Raw genomic sequence first — 26,388 nt, forward strand, 5'->3', positions numbered from 1 at the left:
TTTGAGGATAAAGACATAAAGTATTTTTTAGATCTGAAAACCGAGAGCTAGAATGTGAAAGGAAGTATTTTTGCATTGAGCGTTCATTACTTTGCATGTATTTATTCATTAATGGTTTCAAGAAATATTCTTTTTTTATTTCTTGTTTAGTGTCAAACCGGAAGAGAAGTAAAATTCAACAAAAATTTATGTGTGGAGTTCCTTCTTAAAAGAAGAAAAAAGTGTTTTTTGAGACTATGGATCGGAGCAAACGGAATTCAATTGCAGGATTTCCTCCACGAGTGGAGCGTCTTGAAGAATTTGAAGGAGGTGGTGGAGGGGATGGGAACATGACTCAGGTGGGAAGAGTTTGGCCGTCTTCATATCGAGCTCTTATAAGTGCCTTTTCCAGACTGACACGTTTGGATGATTTCACCTGTGAAAAAATAGGATCTGGCTTCTTCTCTGAAGTGTTCAAGGTGAGTGATGCCTCAGCTTTTCTTATACTGTCTTGCTGATGATCAGATTTACTGTAGAGAGTTGATAGTTGTGTTTAGTTAGGACACAGGCTTTGCCTAAGTCAGGGTGCTGTGGATCTTGAACACTATTCTAAACTCTCTTCTCAAGCTGTTTGTTAACTTGTAAGATATTTTGTTTTAATCCTAAAAATAATACATACTGATCAAAAATTCAAAATAATATAGGAGCCTCTTTCATACCACCTCTGCCCCCACCCACATATATGTGTGTGTGTATATATGTATATATATTCTGCAATGATAACCACTATTAACAATTTGGTGTGTATACTTCTGGACCCTTTCTGTGCTTACACATATATTATACACACACCTTACATACATATATAAAAATTATATATATACACACCCATATATGTATATGTATACATGTATACATCCACCCACACATATAGTTTTTTGTTTGCTTATCTTTAATAAAATTGATAGATGGGCATGGTGGTGTGTGCATGTGGTTCCAGCTACTCAGGAGGCTTGCTTGAGGCCAGGAGTTTGATAGCAGCCTGGGCAACATAGCAAGACCCTGTCTCAAAAAAAAATGGAGCCATGAATGCTCCCAAGAAATCATATTTCCTAAATTCGTTCACTCTCCCAGAAGATTATTTTGTACCTTTTCTTCTCTTCTCAAATCCCAGTATTTCCTCTCTAGTCCTCCTTGTCAGTAATTAGTGAATTGCTTCTGAATTCACTGAGAAAATTGAAGCAAGCAGAAGAGAACTTCCACAGACTCCCATCGTTAACAACGTAGGTTATTAAGTATGAAATGTCCAATTTCCTTAAGTGCTAAGTTTGACAGTTGATATCTGTGATTTTTTTTTTAATTTCAGCATATTATGGGGGTACAAAAGTTTAGGTTACGTATATTGTCCTTACCTCCCCGCCCTCCTGAATCAGAGCTTCAAGTGTGTCCATCCCCTAGACAGTGTGCATCACACTCATTATGTATGTATACACCTATCCCCTCCCCAGCCCCACATCTGCCCGACACCCAATTAATGTAATTCCTAAATGTGCTCTTAGGTGGTGATCAGTGAAACCAATTTGATGGTGAGTACATGGGGTGCTTATTTTTCCATTCTTGGGATACTTCCCTTAGTAGAATGGGTTCCAGCTCTATCCAGGAAAATACAAGTATCTGTGATGTTTTACTTTGACGTTTCTTGTTTTATTTTTATTGTGAAGATACATCCTCAGTCTTTCAAACATATGTCTTGGCTTATGATTATCTTTCAAATTTTTTTAGAGCAATTTTGTGAAACCATGAATAAGTAAAAAATTCATGTTATTTTCAAATGTGAGTTCCATCGTGGAACCAATGCAGCACAGACAGGTCACAATATCAATGAAGTGTTTGGGAAGGATGTGGCTAATGAACACACACTACATCGATGGTTTGAGAAATTCTGGTCTGGAGATTTTAATCTTGAAAATGAGCCATGTGGGCAACCTGAGACCAGTTGGATAATGATCAGCTGGAACCTGTAGTGGAAGTGAATCCATCTCAAACTATGTGTGAATTAACAGCAAGGTTTGACTTTACTGTTCCAACAATATTGGACCATTTGAACCAAATGGTCAAGGTAAAGAAGCAGATAGATGGGTTCTGCATGAATTAAACTAGTGTCAGAAGAGAAATCGTCTTGAAGCCTGCCTTTCTTTGCTGTTACAACTTAAAGGTGAACCATTTCTACACCGTATTGTTATGTGTGATGAAAAATAGATTCTTTTTGACAATCTCAAGCATTTGGTACAATGGCTAGATAAAGTTTGGACTGTGCCGAAACACAGTCCAAAACTGAATATTCATCAAAAAAAGCTAATGGTGTCTGTTTGGTGACCAGTGCTGGTATTATCCACTACAGCTTCATGAAACCTGGTCAGTCCATTACAGTGGATATCTACTGCAACCAACTGGATGAAATGGTGAGGGCACTTGCAATTAAGCAGCCAAGTTTGGTCAATGGAGACAGGCCAATCATAGCTCATTGTAACCTTGAACTCCTTGGCTCAAGTGATCCTCCTGGCACAGCCTATAGCTGGGACTATAGGTATGTGCCACCATGCTCTGCTACTTTATCATCATTTTAGAGTGTACTCCTTCTACTTCTTAAAAAAAAGTTGACTGGGTGTGGTGGCTCACACCTGTAATCCCAGTGCTTTGGGAGGCTGAGGAGGGAAGATCTCCTAGCGATGCGTTTCACAGAATGTATCCCCATTGTTAAGCAACGTGTGTCTGTGTTTTGTTAGATTTATACCTAAGTACTTCATTTTGGGGGATGTGAATGTAAATGATGATGTGTTTTTAATTTCAAATTGCATATGTTCATTGGTGGTATTATAGACAAGCAATTGATTTTTGTACATTTACCTGATACCCTGCAGCTATGCTATATTTACATATTAATTCCAGAAATTTTTTTGTTGATTTCTTTTCAGATTTTCTAAATACACTATCCTGTCATCTTCAAGCAAGGACAATTTTATTTCTTCCATTTCAATCTGTGTACCTTTTCTTTCTTTTTCTTTTTCTTTTATTCCTAGTCACTCGTCAGCCAGGGGTCCTTTTTTAATTGCATTTGCTAAACTTCCAAGACTATGCTGAAAAGTAGTGGTGAGAGGACTGTGTTGCCTTGTTCCTGATCTTAGCAGAAAGCTTCGAATTTCCCACCATTAAGTATGATGTTAACTGTCAGTTTATTTTATTTTTTTATTTTTTATTTTTTATTTTTTTTGAGACAGAGTCTCACTATGTTGCCCAGGCTAGAGTGCCGTGGCGTCAGCCTTGCTCACAGCAACCTCAGACTCCTGGGCTCAAGCAATCCTACTGCCTCAGCCTCCCGAGTAGCTGAGACTACAGGCATGCACCACCATGCCCGACTAATTTTTCTATATATATTTTTAGCTGTCCGTATAATTTCTTTCTATGTTTCGTAGAGACGGGGTCTCGCTCTTGCTCAGGCTGGTTTCGAACTCCTGAGCTCCAACGATCCACCAGCCTCGGCCTCCCAGAGTGCTAGGATTACAGGCATGAGCCACCGCCCCCGGCCAACTGTCAGTTTATTGTAGATGTTCCTTATCAAGTTGCAGAAGTTCCTCTCTATTTGTAGTTTGCTGACAATTTTGTCATGAGTAGTTGTTGGATTTTGTCAAATGCTTTTTCTGTATTTATTGATACAATTTTTCTTCTTTAGAGTGTTGATGTGATGGATTACATTAATTGATTTTTGAATGTTGAACTAATCTTGCATACCTGGAATAAATCTCACTTGGTTATGGCATATCATTCTTTTTATACATTGCTGGGTTTGATTTGCTAATATTTTGTTGAGGATTTTTGTATCTATGTTCATAAGAGATATGAGTCTGTAGTTTTCTTTTCTTGTAATGTTTTTAGTTTTGTTATTTGGGTGATACTGACCTCAGAGAATGAGTTAGGACGTATTCACTCTGCTTCCATTTTCTGGAAGAGATTGTAGAGAATTGATATAATTTCTTCCTTAAATCTTTGGTAGATTTTACCAGTAAACCCATCTGAGCCTGGTGCTTTCTATTTTATTAGGCTGTTAATTATTGATTTAATTTCTTTAATAGATAAAGGCCTATTAAAATTGTCCATTTCTTCTTGTGTGAGTTTTGATATATTATGTCTTTTATGGACTAGGATTACAGACATGAGCCACCATGTCTGGCCCTTTTCAATGTTTTAAAAAAATTGGTTATAAGTTTTTTCAGATTTTCTTCCCCTTAATAAATTTTTTTTTTTTTTTTTTGAGACAGAGTCTCACACTGTTGCCGGGGCTAGAGCGCCGTGGCATCAGCCCAGCCGCAGCAACCTCAAACTCCTGGGCTCAAGCAATCCTACTGCCTCAGCCTCCGAGTAGCTGGGACTACAGGCATGCGCCACCATGCCCAGCTAATTTTTCATATATATTTTTAGTTGTCCAGCTAATTTCTTTCTATTTTCTTAGTAGAGACAGGGTCTTGCTCTTGCTCAGGCTGGTCTTGAACTCCTGAGCTCAAATGATCCGCCCGCCTCGGCCTCCCAGAGTGCTAGGATTACAGCCACCCCTTAATAATTTTTAACTTTATTTGTTAGTGTATAATTAATCTCATCTAGATTTTTAGACTTGTAGACATGAAGATTGTACATAGTGGATGTTGCACAGATTTATAGTTTTCCCAATAGCTGTATTTTTCTTATTCTGTATTAATACATCTTTAAATTAGGCACATGGATGCCATCTCCCAACTTTCCATATAACTAGCTATAACCATATGACCAAGTTCTATCCAATAGGATGTAAGCAGAAGTGTCATATGGGAGCCTTTGGAAATATTTCTTGTCTCTTCTTTCATATTGGAATGTAGACATCTTGGATCATGAGGTCGCCTTGGAAATGAAGGCCGTCTGTGGCAAAGCAATACGCTAAAGCCTAGGTCTTCAAGACTGTATGAAACACAGCTCCTGGCCTTGTACTGCCTCCTCTAGACTTTTAAGTGAGAAAAAATCTTGTTTAAGACTTTTAAAAATTTGATGTTGTTGCAGCTAAGCCTAATACTTATAATATAGTGATCACCAAACATATCTATATCTTTTTTATCTCCTTTTTTTAATGTGGTTTATTTGTATCTTATTTCTATTTTTTAAATCACACTTAACACAATTTATATTATGTTTCCCTTCAAAGGATTTCCCTTTTTAATTTTAGATTAGCTGTTGTTACTGATAAATGGAAGGCTTAAGAAATGAAGGATTCTAGGGGCTGGGGATATATTAATAGCTGTGAAGTCTCTTTGGTCCTGCCCCTGTACCTACGCCAGGGAAGTTTGACTCTGTTTGTTTGCCAGACCTGCTTATAACTCCACCCTGGAAGAACCTGACAGTCAAATAATTACCTTTTGATTCTACTGATTATCTTCTGTTTATGTGCTTTGTGTGTTTTATGGTTCAGTGTTTGATGATTCTGTCTTCATTACTTTCTTTTGCTTACCTTCTTGGGCCTTTTTGTTTGTTCTCTAGCTTCTGGAATTTTGTACTTATCTCAGTTTTTTCCAGTATTTCATATTTTCTAACATATATACATTTAACTTTAATGTTTCCTCTAGAGTTGGCCATATCACAGGTTATGTTCTCTCATTTCTAAATATAATTTGGTTTGATTTCTTTTATAATTGAAGAATTATATAAGTTTCAAGATTTGGCCAGATGTGGTGGCTCACACCTATAATCCTAGCACTCTGGGAGGCTGAGGTGGGAGGATGGCTTGAGCTCAGGAGTTTGAGACCAGTCTGAGTAAGAGCAAGACACTGTCTTTACTAAAAAATGGAAAAATTGGCCAGGCATCATGGCACATGCCTGTAGTCCCAGCTACTTGGGAGACTGAGGCAGGAGGATTGCTTGAGCCCAGGTTGCAGTGAGCTACGATGATGCCACTGTACTCTACTCAGGTGACATCATGAGACTCTGTCTCAAAAAAAAAAAAAAAGAAAAATTTCTATGTGGTGAAATTTTTGCTAATATTTTTGTATTTAATTTCTAATTTTAGTGCATCATGATCAGAGAAAATGGCCTATATTATGTCTGCTTTTAGGAGTATATTTCAATTTTGTTTTGGCCTAATGGTCAGATTTTTTTAACACTACACATCTATTTGAAATAAATATGAATTCTGTTTTGGTTTATTTGTATAAAGTTTGATATATATCTCTCTTAGATGCTTTTTTTACAGGGTTGTTCAACTGTTCTATGGCCTTATTTTGGTCTAATTGATCTGTTTCTTAGAAAAAGTCTTATTGATTTCTCCTTGTGTTTCTATCAGTTGTTTCTGGGCCATCTTGTGAGGTATATATTAATAGCAGCTCATGATTATTGTTGGGTTGTATACTATAGATGGATTGTATACTTTATCAATATGAATTTTCCATTTTCCATTTTATGCTTTTAGCTTTTGTCTTATTTTATTTGCCACCAACATTACATATTTTCTTCCTCATTGTAAGCATTTGCCTATATATATTGTTATATTTCTTAATTTTTTTTCCTGGTATATCTTTTTTTCATCTCTATTTTTATTCCATCTGTAATAGTATGTTTTATGGAAACAGTTTTATATTTAGATTTTATTTTATTATTATTATTTTTTTGAGACAGAGTCTCACTCTGGGGCCCAGGCTAGAGTGCCATGGCATCAGCCTAGCTCACAACAACCTCAAACTCCTGGGCTCAAGCCATTCTTCTGCCTCAGCCTCCCGAGTAGCTGGGATTACAGGCATGCGCCACCATGCCCGGCTAATTTTTCTATATATATTTTAGCTGTCCATATAATTTCTTTCTATTTTTTTTAGTAGAGATGGGGTCTCACTCTTGCTCAGGCTGGTCTTAAACTCCTGAGCTCAAGCAATCCTCCCGCCTTGGCCTCCCAGAGTGCTAGGATTAGAGGTGTGAGCCACTGTGCCCGGCCTTAGATTTTTTTTAAATCCAAAATTACATTTGCCCTTATAAACCAGGTGCAGTAGCACACGCCTGTAATCCCAGCTACTCAGGAGGCTGAGGCTAGAGGATTGCTTGAGCCCAGGAGTTCAAGACCAGCCTGGGCAACATAGGCCCCATCTCAAAATGAATGAATGAATGAATGAATGAATGAATCAATAAATAAACAAATAAATAAATTTGCCCTTATAAAAAGGGACAGAGATTGTAATCTGTTTATATTTGTTGTGGTTGCTTCTATCTTTATACTGAATAAACTCTTTATTTTACTTTTTATTTTATTTTATTTCAGCTCATCATGGGGGTACATAAGTTTAGGTCATATACATTGTCCATGTCCCGCCCATCCCCCCGAGTCAGAGTCCCAAGCGCGTCCGTTCTCATTCTCCAGACAGTGTGCCTGGCACTCATCATACCTCCATCCCCTCCCCCCCCCACCTCCCCGGGTCTGCACCTTCAAGCATGACTATTCCCCAGAGGGTGTGCAACGCACTCGTCATGTAGGCATACACCCATCCCCTCCCCCCACTCTCCATCCCAGTCTGATATCCAATTGGTATCCTTCCCCGATGTACATTTAGGTGATGATCAGGGAAACCAGTTTTCTGGTGAGTACATGTGATGCTTGTTTTTCCATTCTTTGGATACTTCACTTAGTATAATGGGTTCCAGCTCTCTCCAGGAGAACCAAAGAGATGTCGTATCATCGTTATTTCTTATAGCTGAGTAGTACTCCATGGTATACATATACCACAGTTTACTAATCCATTCGTGGATTGATGGACACTTGGGTTGTTTCCACATCTTTGCAATTGTGAATTGTGCTGCTATAAACATTCGTGTACAGGTTTCTTTGTTAAAGAATGACTTTTGTTCTTCTGGGTATATGCCCAATAATGGGATTGCTGGATCAAATGGTAGGTCTACTTGAATCTGTTTAAGGTATCTCCATATTGCTTTCCATAGGGGTTGCACTAGTTTGCATTCCCACCAGCAGTGTATGAGTGTTCCTGTCTCTCCGCATCCACGCCAGCATGTGTTGTTTTGGGATTTTTTGATAAAGGCCATTCTCACCGGAGTTAAGTGGTATCTCATTGTGGTTTTGATTTGCATTTCCCTGATGATTAGGGATGTTGAGCATTTTTTGATACGTTTTTTGGCCATTCTTATGTCTTCTTTTGAAAAATTTCTATTCATGTCCTTTGCCCATTTTTTGATAGGATTGTTTGATTTTTTCTTGCTGATTTTCCTGAGTTCTAAATAGATTCTTATTATCAGTCTTTTATCTGATGTGTAGTATGCGAAATTTTTTTCCCATTCTGTAGGCTGTCTGTTTATTTTCATGACTGTTTCTTTGGCTGTGCAGAAGCTTTTTAATTTAATCAGGTCCCAGTCGTTTATTTTTGTTGTTGCTGCGATTGCCTTAGGGGTTTTCTTCATAAATTCTTTGCCTAGACCAATGTCTGTAAGAGTCTTTCCTACATTTTCTTCTAGAATTCTAATCGTTTCCCATTTAAGGTTTAAATCTATTATCCACCGTGATTTGATTTTTGTGAGAGGTGAAATCTGTGGGTCCTGTTTCAGTCTTCTACATGTGGCTATCCAGTTTTCCCAGCACCATTTATTGAATAGGGACTCTTGTCCCCAGAGTATGTTTTTGTCTATTTTGTCAAAGATTAGATGGCTATATGAGGATGGTTTTATATTTGGGTTTTCTGTTCTGTTCCACTGGTCTGTGTCCCTGCCCTTGTGCCAATACCAAGCAGTTTTAAGAACCACAGCTTTGTAGTATAGTTTGAAGTCTGGCAAATCAATACCTCCCATTTTGTTTTTATTGCTTAAGATTGCTTTTGCTATACAGGGTCTTCTCTGATTCCATACAAAGTGTATAATTATTTTTTCTAAATCTGTGAAAAATGATGTTGGTAATTTAATAGGAATTGCATTGAATCTATAGATTACTTTGGGTAGTATAGACATTTTAACGATGTTAATTCTTCCAATCCATGAGCATGGTATGGATTGCCACTTATTTACGTGTTCTGCAATTTCCTTCCTTAGCGTTTCATAGTTCTCTTTATAGAGGTCCTTTACCTCTTTAGTTAAATATATTCCTAGATATTTTATTTTCTTTGTTGCTATTTTGAAAGGTATTGAGTCCTTAATTTGGTTCTCCGATTGAATGGTATTGGCATATATGAATGCCTCTGATTTGTGTGTATTGACTTTGTAACCTGAGACATTACTGAATTCGTTAATTAATTCCAGGAGTCTCTTGGTTGAGTCCTTGGGGTTTTCCAGATACAACATCATGTCATCAGCGAAGAGTGAGAGTTTGATCTCTTCTGTCCCTATTTGGACACCTTTGATTCTGCTCTCTTGTCTGATAGCTCTCGCAAGGACTTCCAATACTATGTTGAAAAGTAATGGGGACAGTGGGCAGCCTTGTCTGGTTCCAGTTCTGAGTGGGAATGCTTTCAGTTTTTCCCCATTCAGTATGATGTTGGCTGTGGGTTTGTCATATATGGCTTGTATTATTTTTAGGTAGGTCCCATTTATGCCTATGTTGTTAAGTGTTTTTATCATAAAAGGGTGTTGAATTTTGTCAAATGCTTTTTCTGCATCTATTGAGAGGATCACATGGTCTTTATTTTTGCTTCTATTTACGTGGTTAATTACATTTATAGATTTTCATATGTTGAACCACCCCTGCATCTCTGGGATGAAGCCTACTTGGTCGTGATGAATTATTTTTTTAATCAGCACTTGGATACGATTTGCTAGGATTTTATTGAGAATTTTTGCATCTACGTTCATGAGAGAAATTGGTCTGTAGTTTTCTTTTTTTGTTGCATCCTTTCCTGGTTTTGGTATCAATGTTTATTTCAGCATATTTTGGGGGTACAAATGTTTAGGTTACATCTATTGCCTTTGCCCCACCCAAGTCAGAACTTCAAGCATGTCCATCCCCCAGACGGTGGACACTGCACCCATTAGGAGTGAATATGCCCATCCCCTTCTCCCCCCTCCCATCTGCCTGACACCTGATGAATGTTATTCCTATATGCGCACTTAAGTGTTGATCAGTTAAAACCAATTTGATGGTGAGTACATGTGGTGCTTCTTTTTCCATTCTTGTGATACTTCACTTAGTAGAATGAGTTCCAGCTCTATCCAGGATAATACAAGGGGTGCTAGATCATTGTTTTTTGTGGCTGAGTAGAACTCCATGGTATACATATACCACATTTTATTAATCTACTTATGTATTGATGGGCACTTGGGTTGTTTTCACATCTTTGCAATTGTGAATTGTGCTGCTATAAACATTCTAGTGCAGATGTCTTTTTTATAGAATGTCTTTTGTTCTTTTGGGTAGATGCCCAGTAATGGGATTGCTGGATCAAATGGTAGTTCTACTTGTAGCTCTTTGAGGTATCTCCATATTACTTTCCACAGAGGTTGTACTAGTTTGCAGTCCCATGAATAAACTCTTAAATGGTAATTTAATAAGTATAGAATTTAGGACAACAGTTATTTTCCTCAGTACTTTGAACATACTCTTTTTTTATTTTTTAAGAGACAAGGTCTCACTGTGTTGCCATGCTGGACTTGAGCTCCTGAGCTCCAGTTATTCTCTGGCCTCAACCTCTGAGTAGCTGAGATTACAGGCATGCACCACCACGCTTAGTGACCTTCCTTTTTTTTTTTACTGACCTCTATTGCTGATAAATTAAATCTTAGTCTAGTTGTTACTATTCGTTTCAGTTAGTCTTTTCTTTCTGCTGAGGACTTGGTATACTTTCAGTTTAAGAACTCATGTCTGTCTTCAATTTTAGAAAATTCTTGGGCATTATCCTTTCAAATTCTATTTTTTCCTCTGGTCTCTTCAAGTCCCATTATATGGATATTGGATTGTCTCATGCTATCTTTCATGTCTCTTAATTTCTCTTTCATGTTTTTTATTTCCTTGATTTTTTTGCCTTTGCAGGGAGGGGATGATTCTCAGCTCATTTCCCTAATTACCTAATTCTCTTTTCATTTGCATCTACTCTGTTTACATCCATTGTCTACATTCATTGTGTTTTTAAAAAAAATTTCAATGCTTTATTTTTCTTTTGTAGACTATTTGTTTTTCTTAACTAAATCTCTTTTTAAAAATTTTTTTCTTTGAGTGTCTAATTTTGTTTAATTTTAATTGAATTTGTTTTAAAAATTACTCAAAAGGCATGAAAGGCTAATTAATGAAAAATCGTCTACCTTCTTTTGTCCCTCAAGTTTTCCTTTATGGAGGCAACCAATATTAACAGTTCCTTATATACCTTTCTGGAGATATTCTGTGCATAAATTAGCACTTTTCTGGCAAAAAGATGTAAGTCCTGATTAGGGCCTTGATTTTTAAAAAATTATTTATTTACTTACTTACTTACCTGCTCCAAGGTAAATGACTCATAAAGTGTTAAGTTCAATGAGGGCAGGGATTTTTATCTCTTTTATCTCTGTGCATTGCTCCATCCCCAATGTCTAGAAATCTACGTGGCACAATACCCATTTTTTCTACAAGGTTGTTTTTTAATCCTACTGCTTGATATAGAACTCCCTTATATTTTGGAAAATTAATCATTTATCTGTATTATGAATTATAGATATTCTCTAAGCTTTTCAGTTTTTTTAAAAACTAGCTTGTAACAATTTTTGCAGTGTAGAAATAGTTTATTTTGTTGTTTATTGTCTTTATCTTCTCATTTCTGGCTTTTATTTCTTTAATTATTTAGGAAGACATTTTCTATTTATATTTAAATTCATTTTTGGAATGAATTTATTTTTGGAATTCATTTTTCAGGATGGCTACATGGTTGTACCAGTAACATTTATTATATATTTACCACTGATTGAAATATCTTCTTCTTCTTTTTTTTTTTTTTTTGAGACAGAGCCGCACTCTCTTGCCCTGGGTAAAGTACAGTGGCGCCATCATACCTCACTGCAACCTCAAACTCCTGGACTCAAGGGATCCTACTGCCTCAGCCTCCCAAGTAGCTGGGACTACAGGCATTGTGCCACCACGCCTGGCTAATTTTTCTGTTTTTTGTAGAGACAGGGTCTCGCTTTTGCTCAGGCTGGTCTCAAACTCCTGAGCTCAAGCGATCCTCCTGCCTCTGCCTTCCAGAATGCTAGGATTACAGGTGTGAGCCACAAGATCTGGCCTCTGGTGTATTCTTTAATGTGCTGTAACTTCTTTTTGCTAAGGTTTTTTTGCCTTGATATTTGTAAGAATGGCCTGTGGTTTTCTCTTTCATGCTTTTATTGCTAGGTTTTGGTAGCAGTGTTATGCTTGCTTCATAAAAATAATCTGGAAGTTGTTTTTTCCCTATGCTTTGAAACAGTTTGAGTAGTATTAGAATGATTTATTCCTTAAATATTTGGTAGAATTCCCCTGTGAAGTTCTGGCCGAAGTACTTTGAAAACTTTTCCTATTCTTCTAGGGTAATTGGTCTATTTAAATTTTTGTTTCTCCTGAAGTCAATTTTGGTACATTACATTTTATTAGAAAATGATAATTTCTTATGGCTTTTCTAATTTACTTATATAGAGCTGAGTAAAATTTGACTATTAATATTTTTTTCTTTGTTTTAAGTCTTTTTCAGATTAGTTGCAACTCTAAAGAGTGTAGATCCTGCTATTAATTGTGTTTAGTGGTTCTTTTTCATGGCTTATTTCTCCTTTGATTTTTAACTTTTTTTATTAAAAGCCCATTTTCAGGGGGAGATATTTTCCCTGGGGGTTCTTGTATTCTAGGTTATGGATATGTTTCAATATGGTGATCTCACATTTGCCTCTGCTGGGGTCATATGGGTTCTGGATCTGTTGGCTCAATCTTTCTGTGCAGTGTGTATAGTACAAATTTCAATCTTAAACCTGATTCTCATAGTTGGCTCTTATTTTTCATCAAGGCAATAGGGATAGCATTATCCTGCTATGAAAGCCTATTACAAAATAGGGGAAGCTAGTTGATAGTATTTTATGGTGTTTTAGAAAGTAATTAGTTAATTTTATGGTGAGACCATTATCATCAGGAAAGGGAAGAAGAGGTGCATTTATTTTTTATCACATGTAATAGTCCGATAAAGGGTTTAGCAAACTGTAGCCTTTGGACTGAATCTGGCCTGCTGCTTAGTTTTGTAAATAAAGTTTTATTAGAACACATCTGCACACATTTGTTAATATATTTTCTATGGCTTCTCTTCTGTTACAGTGGCAGAATTGAGGAGTTGTAACAGAGACCATATGGCCCTCAAAGCCTAGGATATTTACTGTTTTGACCCTTTACAGAAAAAGTTTGTCAACCCTGATCTGATAGATATAGTGCATAGATAGGTGGTGGTTAGTTTTTATCTTTGATTACAAAGTACAGATGGTCATAGAGCTTTAAAGGTCAGGTTAAATAAAAAGTGTATCAGTGGCAATGTAAGGAAATATTTGACTTCTGGTGTGGGAGATATAAATTATGCAGGTGACATAAGGACTTTCAGTTGTCCTAGATAGCAAAATAAAGATTGGTTGATGGATGACTTTACAGTGAGGAATGTGGATTTCTGTAGCTTATGTATCATAACTTATTTAAAATAATTCAGTTTTGGAATTTAGGACATTCTGGTCATCCTTAAAAATAGACTTTAGTTATATTATCTGTTCAGTTTATACTCTTCTTCATTTAGTTCTCAAGCCTGGCTCTAGGTAAGTAACAAACACTTATAAGGGCCAAGCAGGATGGCTCATACCTATAATCCCAGCTCTCTGGGAGGTTGAGGCAGAGGATCACTTGAGGCCAAGTGTTTGAGACCAGCCTGGGCAACATAGCAAGACCCTGTCTCTACAGAAATAAAAATAAAAACAGTAACTGGGTATGGTGGCATGTTCCTGTAGTTCTAGCTACTTGAGAGGTTGAGGCAGGAGGATTGCTTGAGCCCAGGTGTTCAAGGCTGCAGTAAGCTATGATTGTGCCACTGCAGGCTAGACTGGGTGACAAAGTGAGACACCGACTCAAAACAAACAAACAAAAAAAACTTATAGGCTGTATTTTATGAAAGATGAAAAACCATGACTAACAAAGTCCTCATGATCTTCATTGTATTATACATTGTGTGGATCAGTAGTAACCCCATAAGTTATAATTAGCATAATTTGTCATTTTCTTTACCAAAATTATTTTAAAAAATTATCTTGTCTTAAGCAATCTTATTTAATTGTATAGCTATAAAAACATCTATTTGAGCAGTTGGTTTGGAAGGAACTTAGGCTCCTTTAGATTGTGACTGTCAGTAGTAACAACATATTTCTTAAATTAACCTGCTAATTTTATTGGCTAAACTTGGGTTATCTTTATGGACTTTAATCTCTTAGGACCTCAAAAAATATTAATTTTCTGTTGGGTTATGTGTATTTTAGGTTGCAATTAATTATCATTGTTCTACAGATTGCCATGGTAGAAGTAGAAAGTTTGAGACATAGAGTTCCTTTTCAATACCTACAATTTATTGATTATGAGAGAGAAAGAGAAAAGCACAGGTACTTTTATATCCTAGGATATGTATGTATAGAAGGAAATCTAAATTCATTAGTAGTGAGGCATAGTTCTATTTTTTCCATACTGTATATTTGGGAATATATATGAATAATTAAGAAATTTATTTAAAATATTAGTTTTATAATAGTTCCAGAAATAGGTTTATAAAAAACAAAAAAACCCTCTTTTAAGTTTTATTTAGCTTCTGTATTTCAAAAAAATCTATTTATTTGTTTGTGAGTTGAATGATAAGTTTAATTTGCTCTGTTAGGAAATAATTGAGTTAGATACTCTAGAGCAGCAGCTCTCAACTGGGGACAATTTTGCCTCCCAGGGGACATTTGTCAATTGGAGATGTTTTTAATTGCCACAACTGGGGAGGGGGTACCACTGGCATTTAGTGGGTAGAGCCCAGGGATGCTGCTAAACATCCTACAATGCACAGGACAGCTCCCCTCAACAAAGAATTATTCTTCCCAAAATGTCAGTAGTGCTGAGGTTATGAAACCCTGGCCTAGAGGCATTGGAAAAGATGAATGTATTTTATGATCTCTATTACTGCATTTGGGGAAAAATATACTTTCAGAAGCAAAACAGATTGGGTTTACATTTAAAACCATTTGTGAGCTTCAAATATTTTCCTTTCTTAATCTTTTTTTAAAAACCATGAAAGAGAGATTAGGGTACTTCCATTGTTTCTAAGAAAATTGGAACGTTTTGGATGTTAGTGAAATCTATTTAGTGAAGAACTGAAGTACGTGTAAGTGGAGGTGACACACGTGTTTGTGTATACACTTGTGAGACATAAAAATGTAAAAACAAGTGGCATAATGGCCCTAGCCTCTTATCCTCTGGTAAGTGGAAAATCTGTTCAGCTCCAGTGTAGCAGTGGCTTGACAACTTGTTTAATATTTCAAATTAATAGTGCTTGAGGGTACAGGCATATAAAAAAAGTGTTTTTGTTGGGATACAGTAGAAGGCTCTTACTTTCTTTTTATACTAGTCCTTGTTTAGGGGCATAATTGGAGACTTCCTAGAAAGTCTCCTTCCTGGAAATCTTGTAAGGAAATGATTGTTCCAGTTTCTTAAGATAACTCAAGTACCCTTCATTACCCATGAGATAAGTCTGTCTGTCAGCGTGTATTGCGAAAGCTATAAAACCTGGAATCCCATTCTAGAACAAAGTATCAATGTAAATTTTTTAAAATAACAGCTTTACTGAGAAATAATTCGCATACCATAAAAGTCTTCTTTTTCAAATAAACAATTTCTGCTTTCTATGTCTAAGTGGAAAAAGGAAAATAAATAATTCAGTGGTTTTTAGTATATTCATAAGGTTGTGCATCTATCACCACTATCTAACTTTAGAACATTTTTATCATCCTAAAAAGAAACTCACTTCTCATTAATAGTCACTCTCCATTTCTCCCTTCTCCCAGCCTCTGGCAATCACTAATCTACTTCTTATCTGTATAGATTTGCTTATTCTGGACATTTCATATAAATGGAATCACACAATATATGGCCTTTTGTGGTGACTTCTTTTATTTGATATAATGTTTTCAGTGTTCATCCATGTTATAGCATATATTAGTACTTCATTCTTTTTTATGGCCAGTACCATATTTTGTTTATATATCCATCTGTTGATGGGCATTTGGGTTGTTTCTGCCTTTTGGTGTTGTAAATGGTGTTGCTATGAACATTTATGTGTAAGTATTTGTTTGAATGTCTGTTTTTAGTTCTTTTGCTTATATACCTAGGAGTGGAATTGCTGGGTCATATAGTAATTCTATGTTTTAATTTTTGAGATACTACCAAACTTTTTCACAGTAGATGCATCATTTAACATTCCCACCAGCAATGTACAAAGGTTCTAATTTCTCTACAACTTTGTCAGTGCTTGTTATTTTCTCTTTCTCTCTCTTTTTCTCTTAATTATTATAGCCATCCTAGTGGGTGTGAAGTAGCATCTCATTGTGGTTGATTTACATGTTCCTAATGACTAGTGATGTTGAGCATCTTTATAGTTTTGACTCTTAAGTTTTGATGCTATTGTAAATAGAATTGTTTTGTTAATTTCATTTTCACATTGTTTATTGCTAGGGTAGAGAAATGCAATTGCTGTTTATATATTGACCTTGTATCCTGTAACCTTGCTGAACTGTTTTATTTCTTTTAAGAGTCTTGTGTGTATGGATTTTTTTTTTTTGAGACAGAGTCTCGCTTTGTTGCCCAGGCTAGAGTGAGTGCCTTGGCGTCAGCCTAGCTCACAGCAACCCCAGACTCCTGGACTTAAGCGATCCTCCTGCCTCAGCCTCCCGAGTAGCTGGGACTACAGGCATGCGCCACTATGCCCAGCTAATTTTTTCTATATAGATTTTTAGTTGGCCATATAATTTCTTTCTACTTTTAGTAGAGACGGGGTCTCGCTCTTGCTGAGGCTGGTCTCGAACTCCTGACCTCGAGCGATCCACCCGCCTCGGCCTCCCAGAGGGCTAGGATTACAGGCATGAGCCACCGCGCCCGGCCTGGATTTTTTAGAATTTTCTATATACAAGATCATATCATCTGGGCAGGCATGGTGGCTCATGCTTGTAATCCTAGCACTCTGGGAGGCTGAGGCAGGAGGATCATTTGGGCTCAGGAGTTCAAGACCAGCCTAAGCAAGAGCGAGACCCTGTCTCTACTAAAAATAGAAAAAATTAGCCTGTAGCCCCAGTTACTTGGGAAGCTGAGGTAGGAGGATCACTCCCAGGAGTTTGAGGTTGCTGTGAGCTATGATGATGCCACTGTACTCCATTTGGGGTGACAGAGTGAGACTCTGTCTCAATTAAAAAAAAATTATATCATCTGATCAATGTAAATATTGATTGCATAAATAATCTCTCAAGAGTTGATTCCCAAACACCAGACACTCCTTGAGAAGATTAACTGAACTACTTTGAAATCACAGGTTTTCTTGTTAACCGGGTTATACAATACTTAAAATGTGTCTTGTCACACCACAAGGGATATGACTGCTTATTTTTAAACCCACCATACCAAAATATTCTGTTGCTTTGGAAGCAGATTATATTCTAAAGGCTTATTGGTAATGAAATCAACCCTGAGAGAGTGCTCCTCATAGTATTGATATGGTCACCAAAAAAGCCTTGTTTGTCTTATTGTTTTTGGAAGCAGATTCTCTCCTCTCTCCTCCCTGGACACTTGCAATCTGACTTAGGTGCCCATATTCTGAATCTTCACAGCAATGTATGTTGTCTCTATTATATTCTGCTGAAATTATCTATTTAAAGTGTCTGCCATCCTTCTTAGCGTTAAGCTTCATGAGAATAGGGACCATGTTTTATTTAGTTTTATTTCTCTAAGATATAGCACTGTGGCTGGCACTAAGGCATTCATTCATTCATTCATTCATTCTGTCAATATATTGTGGTTCCTCTGTATCTTACTGTGCTAAATGCTGAGATACTGTGGTGATTATCTTATTCCCGCCCTCGTGAAGTTTATAACCTAATAATAAATACTTACATTAAGTAATTATAAGAGTAATGAGTGCAACACAAAGGGAAGCAGAGTATATTAGTTATCTTGCTACATAACAATTGTTACAACAATTTGTGGTAACAATGTTACCACAAATGCAGTGGGTTTGAAAGAACACACATTTATTATATCTGTTTCTGTAGTTTAAGAGTCCAAGTCTGACTTGACTGGGTCCCCTTCAAGGTTTCACAAAGCTATAGTCAAGGTATCAGCTAGGTCTGCCATCTTATCTGAAGCTCAACTGGGGAAGAATCTGCTACTAAACTCATGTGATTGTTGTGGTTGTTGGAAGCATTCAATTCTTTGCAGTCTGCTGACCTGAGGACCTCAGGTTCTTGCTGGAGGCTGCCTTCAGTTCCTTGCCATATGGCCTTTTCTGTATGACAGCACACAATGTGGCTGCTTATTCCTCAAAGCCAGCAAATGAGTGTCTCCTACCAAAATGGGTTGTAATCTTATGTAACATCATTACATTTAAGTTACAGTTAATTTTTTTTTTTTTTTGAGACAGAGTCTTGTTCTGTTGCCCGGGCTAGAGTGAGTGCCATGGCATCAGCCTAGCTCACAGCAACCTCAAACTCCTGAGCTCAAGTGATCCTACTGCCTCAGCCTCCCGAGTAAGCTGGGACTACAGGCATGCGCCACCATGCCCGGCTAATTTTTCTATATATTTTTAGCTGTCCATATAATTTCTTTCTGTTTTTAGTAGAGACGGGGTCTTGGTCTTGCTCAGGCTGGTAAATTTTTAAAAATGTTTTTAATTTAGATTAGAGTCACCTTTGCCATATTGTATTTGTTAGATGCAAATCACGGATCCTGCTTATGCTTAAGGGGAGGGGATCACACAAGAGTATGAACATCAGGAGATGGGATATAGGAGCAACCTAGAGTTTGTTTCCAACCGCAGATTATAGTGGAGTGCAAAAAGACCATAATATAAATTGGGGATGCTCTTCCTAAGAAAGGGGAGTTTAAATTGAGACCTGAAGGGTGAGTACGAATTAGCTAGGTGAAGTCTCTTTACAAAAGGAATATGTTAGAGGTAAGCATTCCAGGCAGAAGGAACTGTTTATTCATAGGCCTAGATGAGTGAAGTCTGAGATGTAACTGAGGATCTGAAAGAAGTCCAGAATGGCCAGAGCGGATGGTCAAAGGGAGATTAGCAATAGATGAAATGATGTTGCAGAGGTAAGCAGAGGTTTATTGTTGAGGATCTCATCATTTATAGAGGCCCTCAGCAGTAAGGATTTTGCATTTTATCTTACAAGACTTGCTTTTAAGCAGGGGGTAATGTGTTCTGATATGCTTTATAAAAAGATTACTCTGACTGTGAGACATCAAATGAATTGGAGAGGGTAAGAATAGATTTCAGTTTGGCAATGGTCCAGATGAAAGATGTGATATGATTTGTATATCAGAAGTAGGGGGTTGGCAATGGGGATGGAAAAGAGTCAAATTATTTGAAATATTAAACATGTTTTTAAATTTACCAATTTAAATATGCTTGTAAAAATTGAGAGATATTTAGATATTAGATATCTGTAGCATTTGGTGAATGGTTGGATGCGATATTGAAGGGAAAGAAGAATCAAAGATGATTTCAAGTTTGAGCAACTAAATGAACCCCAAAGGAGAAGTATATTTGATGATTTCAGGCTTGGACTAGAGTTTGAGGTACTTATGGGACATACACATGGAAATGGTCAATAAATAGTTGCTTATAAAAATTTGGAGCTCAGAAAACAGATCTAGCTCAGAAATGTAGATATAAGAGCCATTAATATAAAGTAACTGAGCTGAGAGCAATGGCTCACACCTGTAATTCCAGCTGTTGAGGAGGCAGGAGGATCACTTGAGGATAGGGGATCAAGACCAGCCTGGGGCCGGGCGTGGTGGCTCATGCCTGTAATCCTAGCACTCTGGCAGGCCGAGGCGGGAGGATCGTTCAAGGTCAGGAGTTCAAGACCAGCCTGAGCAAGAGCGAGACCCTGTTTCTACTAAAAATAGAAAGAAATTATATGGACAGCTAAAATATATATAGAAAAATTAGCCGGGCATGATGGCACATGCCTGTAGTCCCAGCTACTCTGGAGGCTGAGGTAGGAGGATCACTTGAGCCCAGGAGTTTGAGGTTGCTGTGAGCTAGGCTGACACCATGGCACTGTAGCCTGGGCAACAGAGTGAGACTCTGTCTCAAAGAAAAAAAAAAAAAGACCAGCCTGGACAACATAGAGATACTTCCGTCTTTCTAAAAAAAAAAAAAAAAAAAAAACCAAAAAACCCCCAAACAAACATGGAGTAACTGAAACCATGGGTATAAAATAAGATTATACAGGGACTGCAAATAGACTAAGAATAGAAGTGGGCCTGGGACCAATCACTGAGGAACTATAACATTTAAGGGTAAATAAAGGAAGGAAGAGCTGGCAGAGGTGCCTGAATAGGAGTAGCAATAGAGATGAGAGAACCAGTGTGCATGTGTGTATCTGTGTGTTAGTGATTGAGTGAAAGAGACTTGAAGAAATATGAACCTAAGATGAGTACAAAATTTGTGTTATTTTTGTTGTACTCTGTAACAGTGCCTAGCTTGTAGTGTTACAAGGATCAAATGAAATATATAGAGTACTTTATACAGTGCCTAGTACATCAAGCAAATAACTTTTATTATTTTTGATGTTATTTTCTCTCTTTCAGTTTTATATAGCAGTTCAAATGTGATCTTAGGTCAGCTCACTATTTTTTAGATATTATTTTATTTTATTTATATTTTTAAAAAGAGGCAGGGTCTCGCTAATGCTCAGGCTGGTCTTGAACTCCTGACCTCAAGTGATCCTCCCACTTCAGCCTCCTAAAGTGCTAGAATGACAGGTATGAGCTACTGTGCCCGGATGTGATTTTATTTTTGATGATTATGTGAAATCAGATGCCTTATTTTCTTACCCTTATATTTTTCATGGCTTGATTGGTCATTACTGCCTTTGTGCCTCCTATATATTTTATATAGACTTTTATCAGAGCAATGAAACATTTTATGATTTTTTTTTTATCTGTTTGCCTTTCTTAGATCGAAACTCCCTGTGTTTTTCATCTCTTGTATTTTCAGTCCCTACCACAGACTTTGCCACATAGAGTATACTCGTTAAATATTTGTTGCATGAGGGGAAAAAAACGTGTGCGAGTGTATGTAGTGTAAGAATCCATTGAGATGCAACATAGCAGAGACTCTGGACCTAGATTATCTCTGTTTGAATTTATTTATTTATTCGTTTGTTTGTTTGTTTATTTATTTATTTAGTTAGTTAGTTAGAGATGTGCTGTCTCTGTGTTGCCCAGGCTGGTCTTTAACTCCTGGGCTTAAGCGATTCTCCCACCTCAGCTTCTCTAGTATCTGGGACTGTAAGCACATGCCACTGCACCCAGCTGGATTTGAATCTTGGCTCTACCACTTTATAAACTTTCTGAACTTGTGCAAGTTACTTGACTTCTGTGCTTTTGTTTCTATAACTGAACTGAACTGTGTTCATTTGCCTGCATGCAACAGAAAGCCAAAAACCTAAGCACCAGGTTTTTGTAGTGAGAAAGGTTTATTGTTAGGCAGGCAAAATAAGGAGACATGAGTTGGACTCAAATCTATCTCCCCAACCTGGGGGTTGGGACAGGTTTTATAGTCAGAGACTAATAAGGTGTGATCTGGTAGGATCTTGTGATGAGGTGATGATGCCAGGAAACATACTCTGACTGGATCCTGCCATGGGGTGATGCCAAGGCTTGATCTGATTGAATCCTGGATCCTGCCGTGTGGTGTATGCTTTTTAATTTAGTCTCTGCTCGTTGGTCTGAGCATTTAGGTTCCACCCATGGTTGCATGCTGGGTTTATTTGGGTATGCTAAGTTTAGGTGACCTTCAACTTGGAGGTCCATGGCCACTGAAAAACAACTTACAACTTTTTTTTTTTTTTTTTTTGAGACAGAGTCTCACTCTGTTGCCCGGGCTAGAGTGCCGTGGCGTCTGCCTAGCTCACAGCAACCTCAAACTCCTGGGCTCAAGAGATCCTATTGCCTTAGCCTCCTGAGTAGCTGGGACTACAGGCATGCGCCACCATGCCTGGCTAATTTTTTCTATATATATATATATATATTTTAGCTGTCCAAATCATTTCTTTCTATTTTTAGTAGAGATGGGGTCTCGCTCTTGCTCAGGCTGGTCTTGAACTCCTGACCTTGAGCGATCCTCCCGCCTCGGCCTCCCAGAGTGCTAGGATTACAGGCATAAGCCACCTTGCCCGGCCCCAGTTTACAACTTTGTTGTATAAAAGCTGAACTATGCTGGGCACAGTGGCTCACGCCTGTAATGCCAGCATTTTGGGAGGCCCAGGCAAGAGGATTGGCTTCAGACCAAGAGTTCAGGACCAGCCTGGACAACATAGAGAGACCCTGTCTTTACACACATACACACACAGAAGAAAAAAAAATTAGAAAGAAAAGTTGAACCAGGTTGTTCTGATGCAGTTACATTTCCTCATCTGCAAAATGGGGATTGTAATAGTACCTGCCTTATGGAGTAGTTGAGAAGATATAAGGAGCTAATATATGTAAAACACTTGGAATATACAGAATTCACCCTATTTAAGGACTAGATATTCCATTATCTAGGCAGCTGATATTTATGGAGCTCTTTCTTTGTGCTAGGTACTGTATTAAGAACATTTATATATTATTTTGTTTTTGTATCTATAATAATCCTACAAGTAGTTAAACACTTCCACTTTATTATTTTTTTAAGCCAGTCAAATTTAGCAGGGGGGGAATACCAACTAATGTTAATAAGTTCTGATAACCACTACCATCAGACCAACCACTTCCATTTTATAAATGAGGCCACTGAGGTTCAAAGATGTTTGGTGTCTTGCCAGATATACCACAAGTAAGTGGTGCAGCTAGTATCTGAATTCCCATCTACCCAATTGATGAAGGGAAGATTGTATCTAATTTTGATCCATTATATAAGAAGGAAATAGACTGTTTTATTAATGTTTACATATTATGGTACTGTTTGTGGAATATGATATTTATACATATATTGACTGTCTTATAAAGTTCAACTTGATTCAGTTTGTATGGCAAGTATATAACTAATTAGATAGAGGCCGATGTTCCCTCCCTCGCCTGGTCCCCCTGCCCGTACCCCATGTATTTTCCCAAATTGGCAGCACTTGTGTTTAGAAATGCCAAGTTGTAAGAAACAGTAAACTTATGAACTAAAAGAGCGAGATATCTGCCAGCTGTTTGGTACTGAAAAATTGATTTATTCACATTCATGATTATATATTTATTATTTAGTGCACATGTGGTTTATCATGCAAACATTAAATTTGTAGCAATATTAACAATTGCAGTTTAAGGAAAGGAAGAGGAATAATTTAGTAAGTGAATGTTATTTTGTTTGGGGATGTTTTGTTTTTGTGCTTGGATAGGTAAAGGTTTTATATTCTCTGTTTGGTCACGATCTGAGAACTTAGATACTGGGTGTCAAAATGCTAATGCTTCTGCAATGGCCTCAGTGTCGCAACTGTACCAAAAACTGACTATAATTTTTTTAACTTTCCAAACTGTAACTTGTGAAATTTTCTAGAGAGTGAAGCTTTTTCTTTTTAAATGTCACCATTGTTGCAGCCTGAATCTAAAATACTCAAGGGTTTTCTCAAATTGTCTATGTCTTATTTTATGGTTGTGTTTGTACTTCTTTGTATGGCTCTCTGAGACCTTATTGTAAAGAGAATTTTCATCAAACCTGTGTAATACTGTTCTAACAAGATGCAATGCTTGTTTGTTTTAATAACCGCTCTGTCAGAAAAGAGTTAAGCTCTATAGTCCTGGAGGTATATAAAGCAGTTTTTGTAAGATGACTAAGAAGAACTGAACAGTAAGGATGATGTCAGGTAGTAGATGTTCTACTTGAAGGTAAAGGTTAGGAGAAAGCCTATTAGGCATTTGTGACATACCAGTTTTCAGAGTGTTTGCTCTGAATAAGATGTCAGTACATATTAAGATTATTTGAGAAGCAAAGTAGTTCTAGGAATATTCAGAACCATCCTCAACCCCCAAAATATCCATAAGCAACGTGTGTGTGTGTGTGTGTGTGTGCGTGTGCATGTATGCTTATCTGCTTCCTCATATCAAACCAGCCATTTCAGAATCGAACTGCTCCAGGTAGTCAGAAGTCAAGGTAACCTTCAAAATCAAGAATAGGGTTAAGTCAATAGACGTAGAAAAGGCATTTGCTAAAATGCAACATCTCTTCAAGATAAAAACTCTCAACAAACTAGGCATAGAAGGAGGAACATACCTCAACATAATAAGTGCCATATATGACAAACCCACAGCTGACATCATACTGAGTGGAGAAAAGCTGAAAGCCTTTCCTTTAAGAACTGGAGCAAGACAAGGATGCTTACTTTTGTCACTCTTATTCAACATGGTACTTGAAGTCCTAGCTGCAGCAATGAGGCAAGAGCAAGAAATAAAAGGCATCCAAATTAGAAAAGAGGAAGTCAAATTGTCCCCCTTTGCAGATAATCTTTATTTTAATGACATAATCTTATATTTAGAAAAACCTAAAGAATCCACCAAAATCTCTCAGATCTGATAAATTCAGTAAAATAACATTACAGGATACAAAATCAATGTACAAAAATCAGTAGCATTTCTGTACACCAATAATGAACTTAAAAAGAAACCAAGAAGATAATCCTATTTATAGTAGCTATAAAAAAACCCAAAAACCCAATATCATTTTTCACAGAAATACAAAATTCATATATAACCAAAGAACCCAAATAACTGAAGCAATCCTGAGCAAAAAGAACAAGGCTGGAGTCATTACACTGCCTGACTTCAAAATATATTACAAGGCTATAGTAACCAAAACAGTATGGTATTGGTATAAAAACAGATACACAGACCAGTGGAACAGAATAGGGAACTCAGAAATAAATCCACATATTTACAGCCAACTGATTTTTGACAAAGGCACCAAGAACATACATTGGGGAAAGGACACCCTTTCAATAAATGATGCTGGGAAAACTGGATATCCATATGCAGAAGAATGAAACTGGACCCTTATCTCTCACCACATACAAAAATCCAATCAAGATGGGTTGAAGACTTAAACATAAGACTTGAAACTATAAAACTACTAGAAAAAACATAGGGGAAACACTTTAGGACATTGGTCTAGGCTAAGATTTTATGGCTAAGACCTCAAAAGCATGGGCAACAACAAAATAGACAAGTGGGACTATATCAAATTAAAAAGCTTCTGCACAGCAAAGGAAACAATGGATTGAAGAGACACCCTGTTGAATGGGAGAAAATATTTGCAAACTATTCATCCAACAAGGGACTAATATCCAGAATATACAAGGAACTCAACTGTACAGTAAAAATAAAAACAACCCCCACAAATAATCCCATTAAAAAGTGAACAAAGGACATAAACACATTTCTTTTTTTTTTTTTTTTTGAGACAGAGTCTCACTCTGTTGCCCGAGCTAGAGTGAGTGCCGTGGCGTCAGCCTAGCTCACAGTAACCTCAAACTCCTGGGCTTAAGTGATCCTACTGCCTCAGCCTCCCGAGTAACTGGGACTACAGGCATGTGCCACCATGCCTAGCTAATTTTTTTCTCTATGTATTTTTAGTTGGCTAGATAATTTCTTTCTATTTTTAGTAGAGACAGGGTCTCGCTCTTGCTCAGGCTGGTCTCAAACTCCTGACCTCGAGCGATCCACCTGCCTCGGCCTCCCAGAGTGCTAGGATTACAGGCGTGAGCCACCGCGCCCGGCCATAAACACATTTCTTAAATAAGACATACAAATGGCCAACAGGTATATGAAAAAATGTTCAACATTGCTAATCATCAGGGAAATGCAAATCAAAGCATAATTTTTTTTTTTTTCTTAGAGACAGTGTCTCACTCTATTGCTTGGGCTAGAGTGCCGTGGTGTCAGCCTAGCTCACAGCAACCTCAAACTCCTGGGCTCAAGTGATCCTCCTGCCTCGGCCTCCCAGAGTGCTAGGATTACAGGCGTGAGTCACTGTGCCCAGCCTAAACCACAGTGTGATACCATTTTACCCCAGCTAGAATGACTATTATCAAAAAGACAAAAAATGACAGATCTGGTGAGGATGCAGAGAAATGGGAACTCTTATACACTATTGGTAGAAATGTAAATTAGTATAGCTACTATGGAAAACAGTATGG

At 37.4% G+C, this 26,388-nt stretch overlaps 1 protein-coding gene across 1 annotated transcript in view; it reads left to right on the plus strand.

The window, feature by feature from the left end:
* Positions 1–26,388, plus strand: part of TESK2 (testis associated actin remodelling kinase 2) — a 123,079-nt gene that overhangs the window by 25,948 nt on the left and 70,743 nt on the right. Inside the window, exon 2 of the mRNA XM_045545554.1 lies at positions 151–458. Within this exon, the coding sequence (XP_045401510.1) occupies positions 237–458 (222 nt within the window). The 5' untranslated portion in view covers positions 151–236. The remainder of the gene's footprint in view (positions 1–150; positions 459–26,388) is intronic.

Source organism: Lemur catta, chromosome 3, assembly GCF_020740605.2.
Source record: "Lemur catta isolate mLemCat1 chromosome 3, mLemCat1.pri, whole genome shotgun sequence".
NCBI classification, from domain to species: domain Eukaryota; kingdom Metazoa; phylum Chordata; class Mammalia; order Primates; family Lemuridae; genus Lemur; species Lemur catta.